General features: G+C 37.8%; 2 protein-coding genes across 5 annotated transcripts in view; one reads left to right on the plus strand and one right to left on the minus strand.

The window, feature by feature from the left end:
* The window catches only part of knstrn (kinetochore localized astrin (SPAG5) binding protein), a 170267-nt gene that overhangs the window by 18522 nt on the left and 125466 nt on the right, over positions 1-26279 (minus strand). The gene's annotated exons all lie outside the window — the stretch shown is intronic.
* dmd (dystrophin) overlaps positions 66-26279 on the plus strand; it is a 110209-nt gene continuing 83995 nt past the window's right edge. For 3 of the 4 annotated variants that reach the window (XM_079896601.1, XM_079896600.1, XM_079896603.1), the window contains exons 1-10: positions 66-268; positions 15797-15858; positions 17871-17963; positions 19169-19246; positions 19697-19789; positions 21162-21334; positions 21627-21745; positions 22604-22782; positions 23163-23297; positions 25820-26011. In XM_079896601.1, coding sequence (XP_079752727.1) covers positions 187-268; positions 15797-15858; positions 17871-17963; positions 19169-19246; positions 19697-19789; positions 21162-21334; positions 21627-21745; positions 22604-22782; positions 23163-23297; positions 25820-26011 — 1206 coding nt within the window. In that variant the 5' untranslated portion in view covers positions 66-186. The remainder of the gene's footprint in view (positions 269-15796; positions 15859-17870; positions 17964-19168; positions 19247-19696; positions 19790-21161; positions 21335-21626; positions 21746-22603; positions 22783-23162; positions 23298-25819; positions 26012-26279) is intronic. The other variant, XM_079896602.1, reaches the window with a different exon arrangement.

Below are 26279 nucleotides of genomic sequence, written 5' to 3' on the forward strand. Positions count from 1 at the left end.
TTGACAGCTCGTTCCCCCCTATCATAACAGACCACAGACAGTCTCGTCCCTGTGTCATTCACAAAAATTTCGGTTTGTTCAGAGGGCAGTGATTCCCGTCATTGGTGGAGTCTTGGTGTCTCTGTTCTTTTTCTGTTTATAAAACTACAGGATTGAAGGATTCAACTGCAGATTGGATCTTATGTCATGGCTGAAGCAGTGAGCCTACAGGACCAATTGGAGGAAGGTTTTGAGGATGAATTCGGAGAAATCATAAAAACTCGATCAGGTAGGAGAAATTATCATTTATTCATTTAAAGGGAAGTCTTATTTCCTGTACATGCATTTGAATGGTTAATTCATTTTAAAATATGGCTTATTCATTGTTTTTCAGTTTCAGATGAGTTCTCATTAGTAACACTTTTTTGATGGTCCCCCAACAAGACATTCTACTGACTATAAGTAACTTTGCAACTAGGGCTGCATGATATTGTAGAAAATTGCGATATGTGATAACTCATTAAACAATGCGATATTGGATATGTGATACGTGTAAAATAAACTTAAATGATCTATCAAATATATTTAAAATTCTATATACTTTTTGTGACAACAAAACACCCCTACAACTTCTGAAAGTGAACAGCAGTGTTTTACTGTAGCATAAGAAGTGTATATTTAACATCATTGTAAACCACGGGGTTTAGGGTTTCAGGGAGGCCTACATTTGGTTTATTGAACAACAGAAACTGAATAATCAAATGTAAAAATAAAACACTGCTTAGTTTTCACTGTATTAATTAAATATATACTGATTCTTATTAAAGCTACAAAAGTTATTTAGCCAAGAGCAGCGAGTGATTTTCTCTTTGTCTTTTGCTCATGACCCCAGTTATTGGAAGCCGTTGCGATATGCATATCGCGATATATGCATTTGCGATATTTCGATAATTACGATATATTGTGCAGTCCTATTTGCAACTACATGTCAACTTATTCTATATACTAACCTGAACCCTAATACCTAACCTTAAACTAACAGTCTACTAATACTCTGAGAGTTAGCTGACATGTTGTTGCAGAGTTACTTATAGTTCGTAGAATGTCTAAAGTGAATCATTGTAATAAAGTGCAACCAATATATTTCGTAATCATAATCACTATGATTTGTAATTGCACTCCTAACCACATTCTAAATGGACATTTACAGCAACATATTTACAGAAACATTTGTTCATATTTATTTATCTCTGTTGATCATTTTGTAACGCAGATCAGACATACTACTAACCGTTTTGAACAGTCCTCTTTAAAATCTAATTTCTGGCCTGTGCTCCACCCTGAGTGAGTTCATATCTATTTTTTTTCCATCACTGTCATCCAGTATTCAGTAGGGATCATGAGTGATCTATAAATGCTCTCTGGTGGAAATAGGACAGGTCTTAAAGAGCTTGAAATAGTTGCAGCTGCCTGGTGTTAGGTTTCAGTGTTTGAAATTTAGCCATGTTGTTGTTGGCTTTTTTTGTTGTTTTGTTGGCAAGAAACTCTCTCTCGTGTTTTCATGTGAGTGTGTTTATGATCAGCAGTGAAAGTTAGGAGAAAGTAGCAAAATGAGTCAACAGCTTGATCAGCCAGAGGACACAAACACTACTGTAAACCTCTGAGAAAAGAGCTTTAATAGAGGGCATCTGTTATCTGTGCTAAATCTCGCCATACACTGGTTATTTAATGGTTGTTGGGTTTAGCAGGAAACCTTTGGTTACACTTTATTTTAAGGTGCCCTTGTTACTGTGTAATTATATAATTAAGTACTGAGTAATATTGATTAATAACATTCACTTATATAAGGGTTAGGGTTTGGTTTAGGGTTAGTTGCATGAAACTAATGCACAAGTTACTGTTATTTCTGTAGTAAATGCATGTAAAATGTGTAACTGGGACATTGTAAAATAAAGTGTTACAGTGCCTAACCTTTTATTTTACCTTTTTATATATATATACACACTCACCTAAAGGATTATTAGGAACACCTGTTCAATTTCTCATTAATGCAATTATCTAATCAACCAATCACATGGCTGTTGCTTCAATGCATTTAGGGGTGTGGTCCTGGTCAAGACAATCTCCTGAACTCCAAACTGAATGTCAGAATGGGAAAGAAAGGTGATTTAAGCAATTTTGAGCGTGGCATGGTTGTTGGTGCCAGACGGGCCAGTCTGAGTATTTCACAATCTGCTCGGTTACTGGGATTTTCACGCACAACCATTTCTAGGGTTTACAAAGAATGGTGTGAAAAGGGAAAAACATCCAGTATGCGGCAGTCCTGTGGGCGAAAATGCCTTGTTGATGCTAGAGGTCAGAGGAGAATGGGCCGACTGATTCAAGCTGATAGAAGAGCAACTTTGACTGAAATAACCACTCGTTACAACCGAGGTATGCAGCAAAGCATTTGTGAAGCCACAACACGCACAACCTTGAGGCGGATGGGCTACAACAGCAGAAGACCTCACCGAGTACCACTCATCTCCACTACAAATAGGAAAAAGAGGCTACAATTTGCACGAGCTCACCAAAATTGGACAGTTGAAGACTGGAAAAATGTTGCCTGGTCTGATGAGTCTCGATTTCTGTTGAGACATTCAGATGGTAGAGTCAGAATTTGGCGTAAACAGAATGAGAACATGGATCCATCATGCCTTGTTACCAATGTGCAGGCTGGTGGTGGTGGTGTAATGGTGTGGGGGATATTTTCTTGGCACACTTTAGGCCCCTTAGTGCCAATTGGGCATCGTTTAAATGCCACGGCCTACCTGAGCATTGTTTCTGACCATGTCCATCCCTTTATGACCACCATGTACCCATCCTCTGATGGCTACTTCCAGCAGGATAATGCACCATGTCACAAAGCTCGAATCATTTCAAATTGGTTTCTTGAACATGCCAATGAGTTCACTGTACTAAAATGGCCCCCACAGTCACCAGATCTCAACCCAATAGAGCATCTTTGGGATGTGGTGGAACGGGAGCTTCGTGCCCTGGATGTGCATCCCACAAATCTCCATCAACTGCAAGATGCTATCCTATCAATATGGGCCAACATTTCTAAAGAATGCTTTCAGCACCTTGTTGAATCAATGCCACGTAGAATTAAGGCAGTTCTGAAGGCGAAAGGGGGTCAAACACAGTATTAGTATGGTGTTCCTAACTAGATGTACCGCATCGCGGTACAAAATATGACCGCCGCTCAGGCCTGCACTGGCTTTCTACAAAAATAAATGACGTGGAGTAATTTGGCTGTATTGCGTGTTTATGTATATACCTAAAAAAAGTAATAGTATGTGCATGTCTGTCTGTGTGTGTGTGTGTGTGTGTGTGTGTGTGTGTGTGTGTGTGTGTGTGTGTGTGTGTGTGTGTGTGTATGTGTGTGTGTTTGTGTGTGTGTTTGTGTATGTGTGTGTCTGTGTGTGTGTGTGTGTGTCTGTGCGTGTATGTATGTGTGCGTACATGTGTGCGCGTGTGTGTTTGTGTGTGTGTGTCTGTGCATGTGGATTTGTATGTGTGTGTATGGGTGTGTGTCTGTGCGTGTGGATGTCAGTGTGTGTGCATGCTTGCGTTTGTTTGTATTCCTGCATGTGTGTGTGTGACAGTATCATCCTAAACCAGCAACCCTTCGCTCAACAGCACCATCTACAGGCCGATGAGTGTACAGTCACTAAATGTGCACATAAATGAATTTATTTTATACCCCCCCATGGATGAAATTCTACAAAACTTAGCAGAGGATACCCCCAGAGGATGTCAAGTTAATCATACACATGAAATATGGTGCAGTTCTGAACATCTCCACTGAAGATAGGGGCAATTAAAGCAGAATAATATTGCATTTTCATTTTTTATTGGAGGGGCGCAAATCACAAATGAGTGATTATGGGCTAGGTTGATGTGGGCCCTTAAGAGCAACATACCATAAAAATTTCTTCATCCTCGGTGCCACGGTTCAGGTAGTTATTTAGGAAAAACTGAATTTTTTTGGGTTTGGGGGGGCCCAGCGCGGGGGGGGGGGGGGGGAGTGGCCCCCGGGGACCAAACGAAATTTTTCCGTAGAAGTCTAGTGGGGCTACATGCCCACCAAATTTCATGTTCCCCGGTGTTTCGGTGTCCCTGGTATCGTTGACGAAAAATTTACGGGGGCCCCAGCGCAGGGGGGGGAAGTGGCCCCCGGGGACCAAACGAAATTTTTCCGTAAAAGTCTAGTAGACCAACATACCATAAAAATTTCTTCATCCTCGGTGCCACGGTTCAGGTAGTTATTTAGGAAAAACTGCATTTTTTTGGGTTTGGGGGGGCCCAGCGCGGGGGGGGAGTGGCCCCCGGGGACCAAACGAAATTTTTCCTTAGAAGTCTAGTGGGGCTACATGCCCACCAAATTTCATGTTCCCCGGTGTTTCGGTGTCCCTGGTATCGTTGACACAAAATTTAAGGGGGCCCCAGCGCGGGGGGGGGGGGGAAGTGGCCCCCGGGGACCAAACGAAATTTTTCCGTAAAAGTCTAGTAGACCAACATACCATAAAAATTTCTTCATCCTCGGTGCCACGGTTCAGGTAGTTATTTAGGAAAAACTGCATTTTTGGGGGTTTGGGGGGGCCCAGCGCCCCCGGGGGCCAAACGAAACGAGTGGCCCCCGGGGACCAAACGAAATTTTTCCTTAGAAGTCTAGTGGGGCTACATGCCCACCAAATTTCATGTTCCCCGGTGCTTCGGTGTCCCTGGTATCGTTGACGAAAAATTCAGTAAGGTGACGGAAAAAAAAAAAAAAAAAAACTTTGACAATCCCTATATGACCGCTTTCGCTAGCTACGCTAGCGGCGGTCATAATAATCCTTTAGGTGAGTGTATATATGAGATTAAAAAGTTTTATGTTTTAAGGTTCTTTTGATAGATTCTTTAAAATATTTGTTTCTGGTTTATCTAAAGCACCACCAGTATATATAAATGGTTTTAAAATGAGCTAGACAGTGGCAAGGTGAATCTCAGGTCATATTTCACAATACATATATATATCAAAATATTTGTTTGTATTATTTTAATGACATTAGAACACATTTAACTGAAAAAAAGTAAATTTTTTATAATTTATTTTAAAGGTTCGCTTGTTGTTTATTGTGAATATTAGATGCCTCTCTATGCGACCGGCTCCAAAATCACATGCAACCTCTGGATGGGAGTGAGGTTTAGGGGGGGTAGTTTAACAGAGGCCAGGTAGTAAGAGCTATATAAATGAACCTCACTCCCCTAGCCTCAAGAGGCAAACTAGCAACAGATGCTAGAGAACGCAGTCTTTAGCGTCCTTGTTTGCGCGCCTGCCTTTAATGCTGGAAACGCTGTTTCAAATCCAGCTTGGAGAGGTGCGAGTAGCACCAGAGGGGTTACTTTGGTGCCGTGACCCTGATGGGGGTGAGTGTAATGGAGGCCAGCTAGTAAGAGCTGTACAAGTAAACCTCACTGCCCTGGCCTCAAGAGGCACACTAGAGACAGACTGTGGTCTTTAGCGTCCTTGTTAGCATGCCCGCCTCCCATGTCGAAAACAGCAGTCGAAGAAGAAAACCAAAAGCGCAAGCTACAGTGTTTCAGTGGCATATCCCGAATGAACGAATGACGTCTACTTTACTGACTACTCTGGCAGCAGCGACCTGTGAAATGGGAGGTTCAACTAATGGAGCCCAAGAAAATCTGGGCAAAACAGATTAAAGCTGACCTCAAAAAACAAAGGCTTAGCCTTCCTGATGCCAAATGCAAAGCTCTCAATCACCAAGCCTGAAAAACAATTGTACAAAACTTTGGTGATCCAGTGGCGCCGACAGCAATGTATTGCTCTGGGACAAATCTCGTCCAATTGTTTGCTAAGGGTCTGAGAGAGAGTGAGATTGTTCAGTTGGGGGAGATAATAAACATCTCATAAAAATAATGTCATAGTAAAAAAAACATATAGGCTTAATTTGTTGGATCTAAAATCTAGATTCTTATTTATGAATTTATTTTTTCTTATTTGTTTTGTCCTTTGATATTGGGGTGAAAAATGACCCAAAACGTTCTTTGTGGATCTTAAGTTCTCCTGGCTATAAACCCCTTTTTGGTGCTGATTAGAACCCTTATTTATTTTTAAATGAGCAAGCATTTGTTTAAATGGGTTGATGATGCCTTCTGAGGCTCCTGGTATTCAGTGGCATTTTTACAGTTGGGCGAGACAGTTCGACTCCTTGGAGAATTTGAGGTTGCAACTCTATCTTCTGCTCACGGTATCCAATCTATGGCTCTGTTTTGTGTTAAACTGCATTAGGCCTGCAGGAGTGACTGACATGTTGACATCTGCCATAGAATCTTCTGACTCAAAAGATTTAAGAAATTCTCTAAATAACTTATGGTACCGTCTCTGCTTCACGTACTCCAGAGAGTACATTTTATCAAAGAGTATAAAATGTTTTTATGCTAGCTGTCAAAACATTGATATTTAAACCTTTGATATAATCAAATATTACTGGGAAATTATAATGATAAAAAGCTGGGGATTTGTTGAAAAAGATTTGTTGTTAGCCTTTTCTGCTTGGGCCTCTCCCAGGGACAGTCAGTATACTGGTGTTTCTATTTTTGGCTTTAATGGGAATATATATATATATATATATACAGTAGAAGATATAACTCTGTATGAACAGCCACTGTAAGGCAGTGTTGAGCATGTTCTACTGAAAACAGCATTCAGATCTCCTTAAACTCTCTCTCTCTCTCTCTCTCTCTCTCTCTCTCTCTCTCTCTCTCTCTCTCTCTCTCTCTCTCTCTCTCTCTCTCTCTCTCTCTCTCTCTCTCTCTCTCTCTCTCTCTCTCTCTCTCTCTCTCTCTCCCTCCCTCAGTCACTGGAGACCTCTGATCATTTTTTTCATTACATAACCAGAGAAGCACACTGTTAAAACTAAAGGAGTATCAAGTATCCTATTGTATTCTTAAGAAATGTCTATTTCAAGCACCTCAAAAGCTTTTTATTTTTATTTTTTATGATGGCTACTGGAGAAAATGTTGACCATCTTTAGAGTTCTTGCAAGAACAAACTTTATATTAATCAAACCTTTCCTCAGAAAACTGTCATGTCTTCACACATTTTTTTTAAAAGTAAATTTCAAGACATTAAATAAATGAAATAAAGTGTACAGTACTTCAACAGAAGTTTTTTTTTTTTTTGTGCAAAAATGGGTAATTATGCGAGAAAAGACATCCTCACAAAGCAAAAAAAAAAAAGTAAATAAACGCAGTGAAGTACAACTAGCAAACAGTGAAATCATGCAACTTTTTATATTTTTATATTATATTTTATATTTATTTATATTTTTTTTAATTATTTATAGTTTGTATGATACTGGTAATTTTTATATCTATGAACCTCGAAATTAACTTCAGGGCTCATTACCAAACAAGTAGCCTATAATTAATGAATCGGTTACTTTACTTTCTACATGTTTGAATGCACCGTGGGTGGCATTCTGAGGAGTCCTCAAGGGAGTCTCCAGTATCTTCTCACGTTACAGTGTGGAGTGAACAGATAAGTTTTGGATTAAAATACTTTTCGTCACTTTAGAAACATCAGGTGTTTACTGCACTCTATCAGGGTGTGTTTTAAAACCCTGGGGGCTTTTATGACATTTGCTGTTCACTCTTTTCTGCAGTTATTCATCAAATACACAAGCAATGGTTGGCATGGCTGAAGAAAAATGACATTGAAAATGAGATCTACACCCCTGGTTGGCATTTAAAAAATTCAAATGACAACTTGTAGGCCTACTTAAAATGGAAACACTGCACATACAGTCCCTGAATGAAAACCAGACTGCTTGAATGAACAGCTCAAAGACACTGGCCTGTATTTTGGATGTTATGATTGTTCTCCGAGTCTGATTGAACTGTTGCTGCAATTTTATACTTCCACCTGCTTCTGTTGAACACTAGGCCTATTGTGTACAAAAAAATATACAACCATTTTGTTTGAGAAAGAACTACTGATGAGATAATAATATAGATAGATTTTCACTTTCAGTACTACCACAACACACAATGCTCTTCCAAGAGACATAAAACAAAATAAATGCAATTCTCTTATTTCAGAGTTGAAAAATCCCACAAGAATGGATTAAAAAAACAGACTGTTACTTATTTCGGATTTCTCTGGCAGATGAACAGATGGCATGGTGATGTTTTGAGTAATCACCCTCTAGCCATCCTAGGTGTAGCTATATGACTTCCTTTTTCCAGCCAAACACAGTTATATTAAAAAATAATAATATCCTGGCTCTAGTATCTTTTTTTTTATACATACTATGGAAGTCAATGGGACCCATCAACTATTTGATTACAAACATTCTTCCAAATATCTTCAAAAAGAAAGAAATTCATAGGTTTGGAGCAACTTGAGGATGAGTAAATGACAGAATTTTTATTTTTGGGTGAACTATCACTTTACAATTTTTTTTTTTTTTTTTTTTTTAAACAAAACACCCAAATGTTTTGTGATTATATTTGTAATAGAAAAATAATGACAGTGTTTTATGTTTGTGTTATGCGTCCCTGACCAAAAATGCTCGTGCACCCTAGTGTTGCTATGGTTACCACGATTTCTGTTCTCGAGCGTCTATTTACTGCTTGCTGACAATATGCGCTCTGAGTGACTAACTTGTAATCTAACTTTCCTGCTTACGGAAATATAAGGGACTCAAATTGAAACGTGGTTATTATTGGCACCGTGTAATGAGCCTACCTTCTAACCATAAACAAGTTAAATAAAGTTGTTCATTATATCCATGTGGTATCGATCCCTGTGGCGAACTATCGTTCCCCGTTAGATAGAGCTGTAGTCAATCAGCCCGCATGCCAGAGCAGAGCACCGCTACACCTGCCGGTATCAACGGATCACAGCAGGGCTACAACTGCACTCAAGTGAGGGAGTACGACAAAATAAAGCGGCAAAGTGTCCACCTACAGTTCCTTCTCCAAATCATCTACGGCTTTAGGCATGGACGAGTCCGTTTAACAGCAAGAGAACCGGATAATCAAACTGAGCTCGCTGTGTTTATATACACAGGTAACGGATACTCACCACAACCCCGACTGCCTGCGACTCTAAAAGCCATTACGGAGGAAATAGTTGCGCTTGTTATGGTCTAAAAGCCTCATTTAGGTAAGACTGAATCATCATACTGAAATACTCTTCCAGTGTGAGGTGATTGTTTGGCTGTTGGCGGCTTTTATTACGGCATGTCACGTAAGATTTAACCAGATTTAACAATAGATCCTCTAGCCGGGTGCGTCTTATCTATAAAGGGATCTGTTCTCATGCACGGACAGTTTTGTTTTAACGTTAGTGTTAATTAAGCGTGCACGGGTGTCTTTCGTTGTTGTTTCTTGTGTACTCTTCTGGTGAATCGTTGAACGTGCGCACTTTGTATTTAGTCGTGATTTTATAGACGAATGTGAGAGAAAGTTTGGTGGTAGTCTGCTGTTAAACTACACGCAGTTCAATCACATGCGCTGTTGTCATAAAGACACGCTGAGTATTTCCAGTCTCATCGAAACATTTGGGCTCGCGCTTGTAAATTGCCAGGGGAAAAAAAACGAAGCTGGGTGGCTGTGGTGGAAACGTATGGCTGTAATCTGTGAATACAGTCTTCCCTCGGATGTGTGTGCTGAGATTAGGCGGCTAAAAGCAGGTGTGTGCGTCCAGCGTCTTTGTATTTGCCCGTTAGCTTCGGCTCAAACCCGTCACCCCATCATCCTATTTGCACAAGGGCGGATATAATCCAGCAGCAGCTGCCACCTGCCTGGAGTCACGCCTCCGATCAATGGCAAGCAATGCTTTCATTCTCCTGTCTGTCTGCTCACATTATTCTGTCTGCCAGATCGGGCTCTATTTATTTATTTTATACTTTTATTATGTCTTCCATTCCAATCATTTCCATAGACATAATAATTTGATTCTATTTTTATCCCCCAACATTCATATATAAAATTAAACCTATATACACCATAACTAATAATATTCAATCCTAAATGCATGCATTTTCCGGTCCTCTAATTTAATTGATTGATCTGCCTTCCAAGAGTGTTACCTGGGACGTTTAAAGGGTTCGTTCACCCATAAATGAAAAGTCTATCATTAATTACGTGCACTGTCTTATGTCTTTCTATACCTTTTAGACTTTTGTTCATCTTCGGAACTCATAAAGATCCTTTGTCTCCGTTGACAGCTACGCAACTATTAGTAAAACTAATCCATATATGAATTGAGCAGTTTAGTACAAATTTTCTGAAGGACAACTTGGCCTTCACTTTCTTGAAAAAGCTCAGACGTGCTGCGTAACGCGAGAATGAACCTCATTGGTCTCAAACGTCAAGCGAACATGCTTGAGCTTCCGTTTACCACTACTGATGTGTGAGTTGATGAATGTTCATATGTGAATGAAAGCCTAAATTTCGTGTCTCTTCAGAACATTTGGACTAAACCTCTCAATTCATATGGATTCGTTTTACGATCTGTTTATGAACTTTTTGAAGAATCAAAGTGGTAGCTGTCAATGGAGGGACAGAAAGTGCTCAGATTTCATTAAAAATATTTTCATTTGTGGTCCAAAGATGAACGAAAGTCTCACAGGTTTGGAACGACATGAGGGTGATTTTTCATTTTTTTTTTTTTTTTTTTGGTGAACTAACCCTTTAACTGTTTATTTCACACTGGTTGTTTGTGTTCACAGCGGTTCAGACCACAGGATGTAAGCATTGCGAATAGAACACTGGTACTGTTTGGTCACTAGTAGGCTTGCATAATTCTATTTACAGAAGTAGTGGTTATGGACATCACTGCTAAAATATTAGTGTTCATGCTGCTAAAAATGAACATTGTGATTGTTTATTGCGTTAGTACATAAAACATTTTATCAAATAGAGTAAGCGTGTGCTTTATGCCACTGCAGCCAATCACAACAGACTGGGCCATCTGACCAATCAGAGCAGAGTCAGCTCGTGGAAAGGAGGGGTTTAGAGAGAGAATCTTCGAATGAATCGTTTCAGACTCTTTGAGAAATGAGGTGATGTGCAATGTATATTATGAGAAAAAAAATGTTTTTTTGACCTTGGATGCATAATCTATTGTAGGAGACCTTCGAAACAAAATTTGGAACTTTTAAAATAGCATATAAGGGCACTTTAATAATAGGCTACTTTTTTTTTTCAAAAACAGTTATTGTTAATACAGTGATTTAAAACTATATTATCAGTTTTCCAAATACGCAACTCCAGTTCAAAATGCATTTCAAAATGCAGTTGTTGACATGGATCATGTGTGTATATATATATTTCAGAATCAAGATCCTGGTTTACATTTGTTTATATATGTTCTATCTCCCAGTTTTCTTTGATTTTATGTAAAGTTACACCATTAATTTCCAGCAGTTTTATATATTTGTCCAATTACATTTTCAGATTCATGATTTTTATTAACGTTTGTTTTGGTTTGAATATTGCTTAAAACATTTGGGTTCACTTTATTTAAACACGTTTGCTATTATCACCTGCAGAGCCAAGGCTAAATTCCTTTTCATTTCAGAGCATTATTATCCGGCTGTTTCAGAAATGATAATTGTCACAACCAGGCAAAAACAACTATTATGGGCTTTTGATTGCACATTATGACAGGAGGACGTCAAGCAAGGAGTTTAACACCTTTATTTGTTGACAGACGTTTGTTCACACTCTTTTGCATAAAACTATAATTCAGTGAGAGCGCTCTGTGAAAGATGTTATGTCAGATAACCAAACATGCTCTTAATTTGGTGACATCTAAATGAACCTAAATATTCTGCCATCATTTACTCACCCTTGAGTCTTTAGAAACGCATTTCTTTCTTCCCCGGAACACAAAAGGAGTTATTTATAGCAAAATGTCCTTCTGCTTTTTTCCATATAATGAAAATAAACGGTGGCCACAGCTGTTTCTCAAATAAAGTTATTGTATGGCTTCAGAAGACTTGAAATATAGCACGCCAGAATTTTAATGCTATTTTAAAGGTTCATAATCCTAATTTAGTTTTGGAGGTCTCCTAAAATCGATTTACATGCATCAAAGGTAAAAACGAAAAAGAAAAAAAACATTTTCTCATGATATACAGACCCTTTCCAAAAAATTTGAATATCATGGAAAAGTTTATTTATTTCCATAATTCCATTAAAAACGTTAAACTTCCATAGATTATAGATTCAGGGCCCACAACTTAAACGATTTCAAGTATTTAGTTGTTTATTTGTACATAATTTGGGCTTCCAGCTCATAAAACCCACGAAAACAGGATTTCAAAAAATTAGAATATTACATGAAATCACACAGTAATTACACAGTGATACCATGGTCATTGAACCAGGTTTTGGTTATCTTGGCAGTGTGGGCAGGTGCAAATCCTGCTGGAAAATGAAGTCAGCATGAAGTGCTCTGGAAATGTCCTGGTAGACGGCTGCGTTGACTCTGGATTTAATAAAGCACAGTGGACCAAAGTCCTCTTTTCTGATGAGAGCAAATTTTGCATCTCATTTGGAAACCAAGGTCCCAGAGTCTGGAGGAAGAATGGAGAGGCACACAATCCAAGATGCTTGAAGTCCAGTGTGAAGTTTCCACAGTCTGTGTTGGTTTGGGGAGCCATGTCATCGGCTGGTGTTGGTCCACTGTGCTGTCCACTCAACGCAGCCGTCTAGGACATTTCCAGAGCACTTCATGCTTCCTTCAGCAGACAAGCTTTATGGAGACGCTGACTTCATTTTCCAGCAGGATTTGCACCTGCCCACACTGCCAAGATAACCAAAACCTGGTTCAATGACCATGGTATCACTGTGTAATTACTGTGTGATTTTATGTAATATTCTAATTTTTTTGAAATCCTGTTTTCGTGGGTTTTATGAGCTGGAAGCCCAAATTATGTACAAATAAACAACTAAATACTTGAAATCGTTTAAGTTGTGGGCCCTGATTCTATAATCTATGGAAGTTTAACGTTTTGAATGGAATTATGGAAATAAATAAACTTTTCCATGATATTCTAATTTTTTGGAAAGGGTCTGTACATTCCACATCACCTTATTTCTCAGAGTCTGAAACCGGTTTGTTTGAATATTCAGTCTTTCTAAACCCCACCCCCCTTTCTGAGAGCCTACTTTGCTCTGATTGGTCAAATGGCCCAGTCCATTGTGATTGGTCGACCATTACCATATCTGAATTTCAGCTCTGGAAGCTTCCTCAGCACTTGTTAAGCAGTGATATGAATGATGGCTTGCAAAGTGGATTTGCAGCGCTGAAAACAGAATCTTCTGGACATGTCCACAACACAAACCAAATTCTTCCAGACCTCGACCAGCTAATGAAAACCATAGGTGTTGATTATGCAAATTTGTTACAATGTTTCTTAGGTATTTTACAGGAAGTGGGACTAAACTCATTCCAGCATTTTTTTTAGGAGACTAAAAACTTGTGCACTTTTTTCTTTAAAACTTTGCCGACCTTTTACCTTCACAACCAGCTGTATTACACACTGCATGAAAGGTAGGCCTAATATTCTGAAAAAGCCTTTTAATTTTGGAGGGAAATTAACACATTAATGTAACGACTGCACATTTTAACTTTTTACAGTGCAGATTAGTTTTTGTTTAGCAAATGAGTCATCCGACCAACTAAAATGCTTTCTTTCAATGTGGCAAAATTAATTGTGTCTTAAAGTTTAGGCAGTTTGTGAATGGACACTGCGGGAAGTCGTCTACCCTGTTGTGTTTCTGAACCTGAAGAAGGCTGAAATATAATTTCCCTGTCAAATCTTGAGCTTTTAAAAGCAGCTAATTTAGAGCTTTCTAGATCAATAGCAGTAATCCTGTAAGATAATGTGAAGGTTCCCTCAGCAACAAAATACTTTGGCTACAATAATCAGCTTTTCCTTTGTGTGGTGCTGCTGTATTCTGCGCATTTTGTCAAGGGGTTGACAGTATAATTGAAGCGGATTGTGTTAATCAAGTAAAAGAATGACTTTTGCCATTACGGAACGTTAAGAGATATCTGATTTGCTGCAGAAATTATTGATCTGCGATAAGAATAGTTCTCGATTGCTGCTTTTTGTAGTGTTCAGAAGATGACTTATCTACAGCAAAGAACTCAAATTAGCCTGGCTAAATGGCATTGCTTTCAAGAACTGAAATCTGTGGTCTGCATGGGATAACTTATGCTTTCAGATGACATTTTTTTTTTATCATAATAAAAATGTATGATATTCTATTTTAGCAAATTAGTAGAAAGAGAATGTAAATAATGTGTAAAACGTATTAAAACATTTTATCCTTAATTTTATATTTATTTTAGTTCTTTATAACTGATTTAATCTTATTCATTGTTTGATCATTAACATTGCCTTTAGTCTTCTGTCGTATTATTACAGCAAAACCGTGTGAGTGTGTGTGTTATTGCGATTATAAGCATGACATGGTGCAGTCAGGCTTGAAACGAATCTGAGCCATGCTACTGTGATTATACCTTCAGCTGAAGTGTAGGCTGACCAATGGGAACAATGAACTGAAACTACCCATTTCATGATGATTATTGCGATGGAGGCAAAAACAACTGGAAGCTTAAAATCAATTATGCATGAAAATGCTGTCATCCACGCCGACTCTGGAAAGCTTGTGATTCACCACCTAGTGCTTTATGTGCATAAGGAAATATTCAAACAATTCTTAATCAATCCTAACGATTCTGGAAGGTTTGTAGATGACATGATAACTCTGCCAAACCTGTATGACTTTCTTTCTTGCATGGAGCACAAAAGGAGATATTTAGCAGAATGTCAAAGCTGCACTTTTCCAATAAAAGTAGTTGCAGAACAGGGACTGCCTTGGCTAGATAATTCCTTTTGTGCCCCATACGAGGAAGACGAAAGATGGCAGGATTTTCATTATAGGGGTGAACTCTAGCTTTAATATCATCAGGGCCCCTAGATAAGAATTACGCTGTTGTAATCAATCTCAAACCAAAGCAAGCCGAGAGGATAGAGCACAGAGATCTGAATCAAAGCAATTGGAGAATATTAGAGTAGGGAACAACACAAGCTCTTAATGTGATATGAAAGCTAAATGTTCTTTGTACTGATTGATTTTTAATGTTCCCAACACCCGACATTTCCTTCACTCTCTTTGCAAATGCAAGTGACTTTCTGGCATTTTATGAACAGTTTTTATTCGTGGGCAATCCCACAAAGACGACTATTTTTTTGTTTTTTTTTGTTTCCTGGATTCTCGATCTTGTCAATTGCTTGTTTGCAATTTCGCATCGCCGAACCGTGTATTAAATGTTTTAGAAGTGAATAGGAATAATAGAGGAATTACTAAGCAGGTTCTTTGGCTTTTCTTATCAATCTTACACTTTACTCAGTCATTGTGTTTGTAAGGGTTGCCCGATCTACACCCTCAGTCTCTCAGAACTAATCTTCTTTTGAATGCCAGCTGACCATTGATCTGTATATATCCTCAAACCTATCTCAGGTCTTTCAGGGGCTTTTTTCTCATTCTCTTTGTATTTAACCTTCCTCATATCAAATGCCACAACGTAGTGAATATTTCTTATTGACCACAGAGGGCTTTTTTATTCTTATGAAGATCTATGCTGTTTGTTGTACAGCTTTACAATTTTTAAGGAATTAAATGAGAAAGATTTGTTTGAAATTAGCTGGACAATATTGACTGTGATCTCTCTCATTTTCAGATGAAAGAGAAGATGTTCAAAAGAAAACCTTCACGAAATGGATAAACTCACAGTTTGCTAAGGTAATCTGACTTGAGCCTTGTTTTTATCATGTGTTGAAATAACACTGAATCACCCTTAATGGCAAATAAAAATGCTTTTATCAATTGGTTTTAACTAACCGATTTAGACGATCTTTATATTGCGATTTTCTGAAAAATGTTCATGGTTTTCTGTTGTTGCAAAAGCGTGTTATAGGTGTATAAACTGAAATGCTGTTATTCGTCCACCTACAACATGGTGGGTGGATGAGGAGACATAAGGTAGACAAGCTTGATATCAAGGTTAAAAGTTAAGATTCACACTTGCACATAGTCTTGATCTTAAGGTTAAAAGTTAAGATTCACACACGCTTAGAGTCTTGTCACTAACCTTCATCTGTCAGGATGTGAGTGTGAATGCTTGAATGTGTGCTTTAGAATTGTTTGTTTGACGTTCCACGCTTCCAGGTAAGGCATTTCAAAACAGAGGTTTTTGTATTCTCTTTGTAACTCTGTTAGCATCCTTTTACAGTATGTTAACAGAGGAAGGACATCAGTATTTTGTCCTTCAAACTGAGAGAGAAGTGTTTGCTTCAAGGCAAAACTGTGGGGGTTTATTTTGGATAATACACACTCATAAATACTCCACTTTAAATACTATATAAATACTTTAAAATAAATACTTTTATTTAAAGGTCCCGTTCTATGTGATCCCATGTTTCAAACTTTAGTTAGTGTGTAATGTTGTTGTTAGAGTATAAATAATATCTGTAAAATTATAAAGCTCAAAGTTCAATGCCAAGCGAGATATTTTATTTAACAGAAGTTGACTACAAAAAGCGCCTGGATTGGACTACATCCCTCTACTTCCTTCTTTAATGATGTCACTAGAACCGTAACCTCCGCCCACAGGAACACAGGCGTATTGATGGCGAAATGTCAACAGACGTGGTTGATGTTTATCTATAATCGGATACCGCAAAATTTTAATTCGAAGTTGTTAGTTTGCTCTGTCCATTTCACCACGGACTGTTTTTCTAACCTGGGATAATATCAAGGAGACTTCTCTCAGCGTTTCATACTGACGAAGGGGGCAATTTCAACTATATTCCAGCAAGCGGTAAGTAGTGATTTAATATGGAAGTAGCGATCACTCTTCACATCGTTCGTTTCTCTTAGTAGGATGAAAATAATCTTACTTAAACTGTGATTAATATACAGAAAGCGATCAAAGAACAATCCCTTTCCAATCGCCCAAGCTGTCAATCACACAGCGCGAGTTTATCTGGACACTTGCCAAAACTCGTTATGAAATCAATGACGCTGTTACACTGCACAACGAAGCTCTTACTGTATTTATATGCCTCATGTTTGTATTGGTGAAATCATTAGTGAGAGTGCAGAAACTGCGTTGCAATGATAAGATCTTTTTTCACGCGATCAACAGACTGTTATCTGCTCAATGCTCATAACTGCAACCTTTTATGTGATGGTAATAGATCTAAATACTTAAAAAACTTCTCATGATTCGTTAATCCCGATAGCTTTAATAGTAAAAACGTATAATAGCTGTAATAGTAAAAGTTTTCCAGATAGTTCCACATGTAATGCCAGATATTTCATATGCAAGCATGTCAGCCAATCACAGCAGAGGGCGTTTACACTGAAGTCTCACAGCAGACACGCCCCTTCAAACAGAGTGTTCAAACCAGGGAATGAAATCAGGCTAGGAAATATGCCTTTTATTTCTAAATTATAACAATTTTTGATCTAAAAAACATACTAACATTATAAGGGCACCCCTGGAAACATTATTAAATAATAAAAATAATCCATGGAATGGGACCTTTAAATGTAAACATATCCCTATGCCTTAAGGTACGGTATCTTTATTTTTCCGATGTTTAAACTGCCAATGTGAATAATAAGCGGATCAGGACTAAATGTTTTTTTTGGTCCCGACCAAACAAACCAAGTATAAGCACATCCTAGAGGCCTAAATGTTCCCAAAGACCCTCAGCCTTAATTTTCTACAAGTTCTGTTTATTCTCTAGACAAGACGACCCCCTGTTGATGACCTTTTTACCGATCTGTGTGATGGCCGACGTCTTCTTGAACTCCTGGAGGGTCTGGTTGGCCATGAACTAGTAGGTCCATCTTTAAATAAGAAACATTCTCCTTACTGGAATAGTTCACCCCAAAAGGACTTTTTTTGTGTAATATAGAACATTTTGGGGATAACTGAAGTCGGCATGAAACAAAAGTTGTGATAGTCTTTTCTTCCCTATTGTGACATACTAAATCCGAGTGAAACAGCTTCTTGAACAAAAACAAATGTAGGGCGGGACTTGATTTCGTCCATCAGGAATTGACTTGATTGGTGTGGTTTGCTATTGCTGTGATGTCATGTGTGTGACCGGTTGTCCCGTCCTCGGGTCAGTAAACGCATCACCAGAGAAGAGATACAAGAGAGAGGGGACGTTATTTTGTTTAAAGATTACTAGGGCACATTTATAAAAAATGAAAAAAAGTGTATAAATACTGCAAAATTCCATATAAAATAAGAAAATAAGAACTGCCCATTTTAATTTCATGGTGACTTTAAGCAAAGACTATAGATATAGAAAGACGGTTCACTTCTATTACTTATGAATGGGAGAAACAGCAACAATCAGCAATATGGCAGAATACGTCCCGCCTTCTAAGTAAAAGTGCCAATCGCTGATTGGAAAAGTCATTGCGTCACTGCAGCTGCCGTTAGAAGCTCCGGTTCCCATAGAAACCTGATACTCGCTCTTAGGACTGCACATGCACATTGGCTGGTTGCATGTACACTATTTGAGCATTAGAAACAACATTTATGGGACAGTTCATTTCAGATTTTGTTGTTAATTTGAAATATGTTATTTAATTGTGAGTTCGGCAAGCAGTTTTTGAGATTTCAGGATTTCCCCATTCAAATAGATAGGAATTGGTCGTAGATGCCTGAAATCGCAAATATGGTCGCAGAGTGAACAGATATTACTTGATAGGGACTTTGCTTTAAGAACTTTTTTTTTTTTTAGGTTATGTGTGTGTGTTAAATACAAATACCGTGATATTTACTGTTCTGGGCATAACGGCCACCCCTTCATTAGGGAGAAAATTATGACAGAACTTTCATATTTGGGCGAACTATCCCTTTAATTGGCTCTGCTGGGTTATATTCTGAGACACGTTTCTTTGTTCTATTTTTATCAAGGAAAAAATACTCCAGGTTTCAAAGCATTTGGACAAGGATGAGTGCATAACTGGTTGAATTCATTTGCAATGGATGCTCTAAGTTCAGTTCTGATATATTCCCCATTTGCAGGTTAAAGAACGTGGTTTCACTCGAGTGCACTCCCTCAACAATGTTAACAGGGCCCTGCAGATCCTTCAGAAGAACAATGTGAGTTAATTGGTTCAACTGGCTGTTTTACTATTCGCAGCTCTTGGAATTTCAATGTTTCGGTTGAGCTTTTTCAATAAATGCAAGACAAAATTATGCAGAAGAAAAATTTACAGTTTGATAAGGCAATGGCAATTATCCATTTCACTGATACAAAAGCTGCTTTGCTTGATAAAACGAAGTGAAACATCCAGGCAGCTTGAAAATGGGTTTGAAGAACCAAATAAAAGCCAAGTAAGATTGCAAATTATAAGGTCTGGTTGAAGTAATTTTCCAGCAAATATTAAACTGTTGATATCAAAAACAGTTGATGTGACTGAAATATCTGATGCTTATCTTGTTTAAATTCAACATAAAATCAAAAGTGACCCTGTTTACTTTCTTAATACATGCTCCTGGTCGAATTATGTGCAGTTAAGGTTCTTGCATTTAAATCTTCTCCATTTTTAGGTTGAGCTGGTGAACATAGGAGGAGCTGACATTGTAGATGGGAATCATAAACTGATCCTGGGGCTCATCTGGAGCATCATTCTCCACTGGCAGGTATGAGAGTTCAATACAGTGAAATCAGACCCACAATCTTTCTGGTTTGCCTTCAAGGGCAGTAGCACACTAAAGGACCTTTATCATCCGTTATGTTGGTCTATCAAAGATTTTATGTGTAGCACATTTGCAGTGGACTGTCATGTGGCTTATCTGTACAGGAATTCGTTTCCTCTGTGTTTTTTCTGTTCATCTGATAAGGTGGCACTACTGTGGTTTATGTTCAGAGCTATTGATGTCCTCTTCCCTAGGCTTATGTTGGCAGTGGTTATTGCAATAAAGACTCAGTAACGTTTCAGCATTGATATTGATTTAAATGGCAGTATTGCGGTACAGTTATACAGTGGTAAAATTACAGTGCTAAATGATTACAATATATATTATGGTGCTGCTGACTGATTGCCATATTCATTTACCTTCAAATTGACATCATACTCCCTGGTATTACAAGATTACCATGGTGTTATAATGGTACATATCCAAAAACATGGTAATACCATGGTAATCTTAGATATACAAGATTTTGCAGCCATTAAGATTTTTGGTTGTTGCAAGGATGTATTACATTGATCAAAAGTGACAGTAAAGTAGTAAAAATGTATTTATTTTCCACATTGATAACAATAAAAAATGTTTCTTATGTTTCATCAAAGCATATTAGCTTGATTTCTGAAGGATCATGTGACATAGAAAATTGAAAATTCAGCTTTGCCATCACAGGAATAAATTACATTTGAAAAATATTGTAAAGTAGAAAAAGTTTATTTTAAACTGTACCAATATTTCATAATATTACTGTTTTGACTGTATTTTTGATCAAGTAAATTCCGCCTTGCTGAGCGAGAGACTTTCAAAAATCGTACAGACTGCAAACTTTTAAATCGTTGTGTATACCATGGTATTATTGACTGATTACCATTTTCTTGTACCTAGTATTTACTCCTAGGCATTTCAAAGAATTGCATGATATTACCGTGGGACACATCCAACCAGGATATAACAATCGTTCTTTGATAGCATGATACTGACTGATATATACCATATTCATATATACTGTATACCATCTACTACTGTTAAGTTATTTGCATGATATGTGAAGGAAATGTAATGAAATGTTATTACCAAGGTACAGTGCATGTCCAAAGATTATGGTTTTACTAGTGTCTGTGTCAAAAACATAGTATCACCATGTTGCCATGTCCAAATACCATAACGCATTGATTATTTTTTCAGTGTTATCACATATTTTTGTCCTGTTGATAAAATTGTAATCATAAAGTCTGTTTCTAAATGTCAGCTTTATCATGTCATGTTTGCTATATTCGTCACTGTTCTGATAAATATGTATACATACTCTCCTTTTACCGCACAGGTTAAGGATGTGATGAAAGATGTCATGGCAGACTTACAGCAGACCAACAGTGAAAAGATTCTGTTAAGTTGGGTCAGGCAGTCCACTAAAAACTACAGAGACATCAATGTGGTCAACTTCTCCAGCTGCTGGACGGATGGCTTTGCCTTCAATGCTCTCATCCACAGCCACAGGTGCTGTTATATTATGGGTGCTTTTTATTGAAAATCACAGAAATCATGCTTTCATGTCTAATGAAATTTAAAATTAATGTTTTATATTCATTGGTCTTAAACTGCATGGTTGAATACTAGCTTGGCCTGAAGCAATTTTTGAAGCTTATTGTTTTTCTATTTTTCCCGTGTAGTTCATTTGGGTAATGAACCAGCTGTTTTGATCTGCTTTAAGCTATTTCAAGCATGTGCACAGAAAAGTAAGTTATTAACTATCTTATAATATTTTTTTTCTTTCATTTTTTTTTGTCAGGCCGGAGCTGTTTAACTGGAGTGTGGTGGAGCAACAGGATAATGCCATTGAGAGACTGGATCATGCCTTCAACGTTGCAGAGAAGAGTTTAGGCATCGACCGACTGTTGGACCCTGAGGGTATGACCTCCTCCTTTCTTCTTCTTGTTCACATTAGCCTTTGAAGTTGTTCTGAGTAATACAGACAGGGCTTTTTTTGGTTTAGTTTTTTGGATGAGAGGAAATGTCTTGTTACATCAACATCTAAAACAGAATTTCATCACATAATTTATGCCATGGGGGTTTAACTCATAGTTGAGGTTGTACCACTTATATCTTGTTCTCTATTAACATATCCAAACTTCCAAAGCAAAGAAAATATTATGACAAAGATCTAATATATATTATATGTATGATAGTTTTTTTGTTTCATATGGATTTGTCCATTAAAAATATGTTTGGTATATGTATATAATTAAATTATAGCACTTCATGTACACATTTTCACAGTTTAGTGTCAGTAAGTTGATGTTGTTTTAAGAAATAAATTTATTTAGAAAAAAACGTACACAAATTTTTCAAAAATATTAAGCAGCACAACTGTTTTCAACATTGATAATAATAAGAAATGTTTCTTGAGCAGCAAATCAGCATATTAGAATATTTCTGAAGGATCATATGACACCGAAGACTGGAGTAATGATGCTGAAAATTCAGCTTTGCCATCACAGGAATAAATTACATTTTAAAATGTATTAAAAAGTTGTTTAAAATTGTAAAATTGTGCAACTTTGGTGAGCATAAGAGACTTACATGAACATTTAAAAATCTTATCAACCCAAAACTTTAAAAAAATAGTATACATACAATTTATTTACACATTCTTTTAATTGGAAAGCATTGCACAGGTCTTCAACTTCTCACATTTATCTAATTTCTCCTCTAGGAGTTTAGAATGAAATTTGCATGGGAAACTCAAATTTCTTTTCTCCTTCACAGATGTTGCTACAGCTCATCCTGATAAGAAATCCATCATTATGTATGTCACCTCCCTGTTCCAAGTGCTGCCCCATGGCGTGAGTTTGGAGGCCATACAAGAGGTGGAGACCCTCCCTCGAGCTACTGTAACCAAGGAGGAGCACTTTCTCTTTCAAACCCAACAGCGTTACTCCCAGCAGGTCAGAGGAACACACACTCATAAATACACAGAGTTTATAACGGTATGTTGTAATCATAATGCATGGACCCATTATCTCTGGCGCCACATACGTCTAATATGAAACCATTAGACTTCTCTGGTTTCAAAAAGGTTTTTAGACGTTCTCAGGATGTAGAATGCACATCTAGCTTGTCAACACACTTTGCCAGCTGACATTGAATTATGTTCTGCAATTTGTGATCTAATTTTGCCGCTCTGCATTCCAACGTCCTCATCGTCCTTCTCACTGCCATATCCAGCTCATCGCTCCATCACTCAACTCTCCTCTTTGTTTCCATCCATCTCTGTGGCTTTTGTTTTGCTTTTTTCAGTCTTTCTTGTCTTCTGTTCCTCTCTTAGATCACAGTCAGTGTGGCTCAGAGTCATGTTCGCAGCCCGTCTCCCTCATATAAGCCTCGATTCAGAAGCTATGCCTTCACTCAAGCTGCCTACGTCAAGACGCCTGAACAGCAGAGGAAGTTTCTCACCGCACAGGTTTGTTTCTGTTGACTACTGTCTCCTCCTTGTTGCCGGGCATTGCAGCTGTGTCTACAAAAACCTCCGACTGATATCAGTGGTGTCGCATTTCACTTCCTAAAGCTTGTCACAAGTTATTGATTGAATTTATGATTTTTGCCTTCCAGCCAATAAAACTGACACAAAATTCCATAGATTTGCAATGAGGAAGGGACCTGAGGGAGAGACTTGTTGGTGGGCCCTTTTGACTAAGTATGGGAACAAGCCAAACTCAATGTCCTAGCATTATGAACACCACTCACATTTTCTTAGGAAAATGTAAAAATCTAGTTTATCATGCAGTATTAAAAAATATATGTGAATTTAGACTTTCATCTGCAAACGTAATCTCTGTTTGACTAACTTCCTGTTTCAACTCCCAGCCATCAATCCATTCAACTTTGTCTAATTGATGGAACACTCCCACAATTAGACAAAATGTTACATTTTGAATATTTTTTTACATTTTCATAGGAAAATGGGAGTCGTTCTTGTCTATGGAAAAACACAGTGTTGTTAAGTGTTGTTATTGTTAACTAAAAGTATTACAAATTTTAATTTGTAATACATCTGAAATAAAATAAAATAATAATTATTACATGAAGAACATAAACAAATGAAAAGTAAATGCCACCATGCCACCATGGCTGGGAGCATTAGACCAACTGCAACAATGAGAAATTAATGGCATATAAAGATGATTTTAGGCAAAATGCCTGAAAAATCATAAATATAGTCACTAGTTTATCACTTTCGAACAATAGGTGGCGCTGTGAACAAATTGATGTGGTATGGTCAGAGTTAGGTGACAATGACACGTGCAAAGCTTGATGTCGAAATGCCAAAGCATTGCAGAGATACAGCCTCAGAATTGTTTTGGCATCATGTGATTAACTTTGTTGATGCGGTATACGAAAACAGTTTCGTCTATCGACATGAATTCCATACATTTTTGCTGGCATTGTCTGATGATGATCTGACTCGAATTTGATAAAAAAAAACTGACAACCGGTCAAGGAGGAGTTAAAAAAAAGTAGGTTTTGATAGAAAATACAAATTTGGCTGACTATGGCTAAATTGGTATCTATGTTCTCGGCATGACCCAAGAAATCTACATTACAATATTCATTACAATAGGCTAATTTAATCAAAAGTTATTAGCATTTTTGGAAAATTCATTATTTCTTTGGACCACAAGTTGGCACTGTCTTGACTTTGAGTACCTTCAGGGCATGTTGCCAAAATATAGCATTTTATGATAAAATTCTAAATAGCCGACATCCAAAAATGGCCGATATGGGAAAATTGGATATCGTTCGACTCGCCATGCTGCGCCTTACATTTTTCATATCACCTGACCACTAGGTGGCACGAAAATTTCAAAATGGTGGAAACATTTTCATAATTGAAAATGATGTAGGGATCGAATCGTCTTGAGACAATTTTTTTTTAATTTGTTTGTTTTTAGCGCTTAAGGTTCAAAAGGTATTAACATAAACGTGAGTGCAACTTTGGACAGTTGGTGGTGCTAGAGCGATTAATTTAGAGACTCCAAATTTTCAGACCGTTCTCTATCTGTGTGCCAAATTTAATAACGTTCACATAACAAAATTAACAAAATGAAATTTCACATAACAAAATTACATAACAAAATTACTAAAAATAAAATAAAATATAAACTGAAAAATAAAAAATAAAGCTAATTCAAAATCTAAATAAATAATATAATAGTATATAAATGAAACTAAAATAACACTGGTACAAAACTCTCTGTGTTATGGGTGGCTTCCAAGGCCTTGCTGTGTGTATAGTTTATCGCTTTGGTGATCTTAGTTGCTAGGTGGTTAGTCACCCCAAAGATATTTTGGTCACTAAGATATGACTCAAGTCTCTCCTTTACTGTCAGTCTATGAGTCTGTCAGTCTGTTTCATGGTCCATCAGGTGAAAACTGTAGGTTAAAAGTTGTTTAGAAAAGAAATAGCACATCTCTTCTCAACAAGCTGTGTGATTTGAGGGTTTTATTGTCCACAGCGCAAATTGTACGAAGTTATGCACCAAAATGTAATACTTGTGGTTAGGAATTTGTTTGAATATGAGCAACACCACAATCCCCCCTAAAAAAATCGAAGTCATTACTCATCACCATGAGGCCCCTCACAATCTTCAAATTCAATCTGAAGCCTCCCTGATATTATCAGTCAGCTAGTGCATTTCACTTGAATACACACAAGGGCAGAGGGTATTTCCCCAAACAGGAAAAGAAAATTAGAAGGCTAACTTTAAAGACCCCGCTTTTGAGGATGAAACAGCCAAAAGTACTCTTGGGGATTAGTGACAAGCGTATAGTGTGTACCCATGATTAGCCAACCACTCCTACTGCCTCATTGCCAATACGCTCTTTAGACAAGCCTTGATTTAAAGACAAAAAACTCAATATCTTTATTATTTGTAAATCCATTCCATCATCTAACCCATTTGTCTCCCGTCTATCTGCCTGCAGTCTCCAGACAAGCCAGATGAACTGCGACCGTCCCCCAGTCCCCTGCCACAGGGGCTAAATGAGCTGGAAAGCTACCAGAGTGCCCTGGAGGAGGTCCTGACCTGGCTGCTCTCCGCGGAGGACGGCTTGCAAGCCCAGCCACCCATCTCCTCTTTTGTCGAAGAAGTCAAAGAGCAGTTTCACACCCATGAGGTAATTCGCCTGTTTGTCTTTTAAAACTTTTGAGGTGAAAGTAGACGAGCATGTTGATGATTCTGCCGACCTCAGGTGAGATTTTCCCGGCTGGTGATGTATTGTTTGAGAAATTTAGCATTAACTTTCACATTTCAATGTACCTACTATACTAAAAAAAATGTAAGTTTGATTAGTGTACTTGAATATCTAACTGGATTTAGGTTTAAATGTCAATGTTGAACATTAAATTAGAGCTTGTATCAGAATCATCATGTATTCTGTATCT

Source organism: Squalius cephalus (assembly GCF_949319135.1).
Source record: "Squalius cephalus genome assembly, chromosome: 2".
NCBI classification, from domain to species: Eukaryota; Metazoa; Chordata; class Actinopteri; order Cypriniformes; family Leuciscidae; genus Squalius; species Squalius cephalus.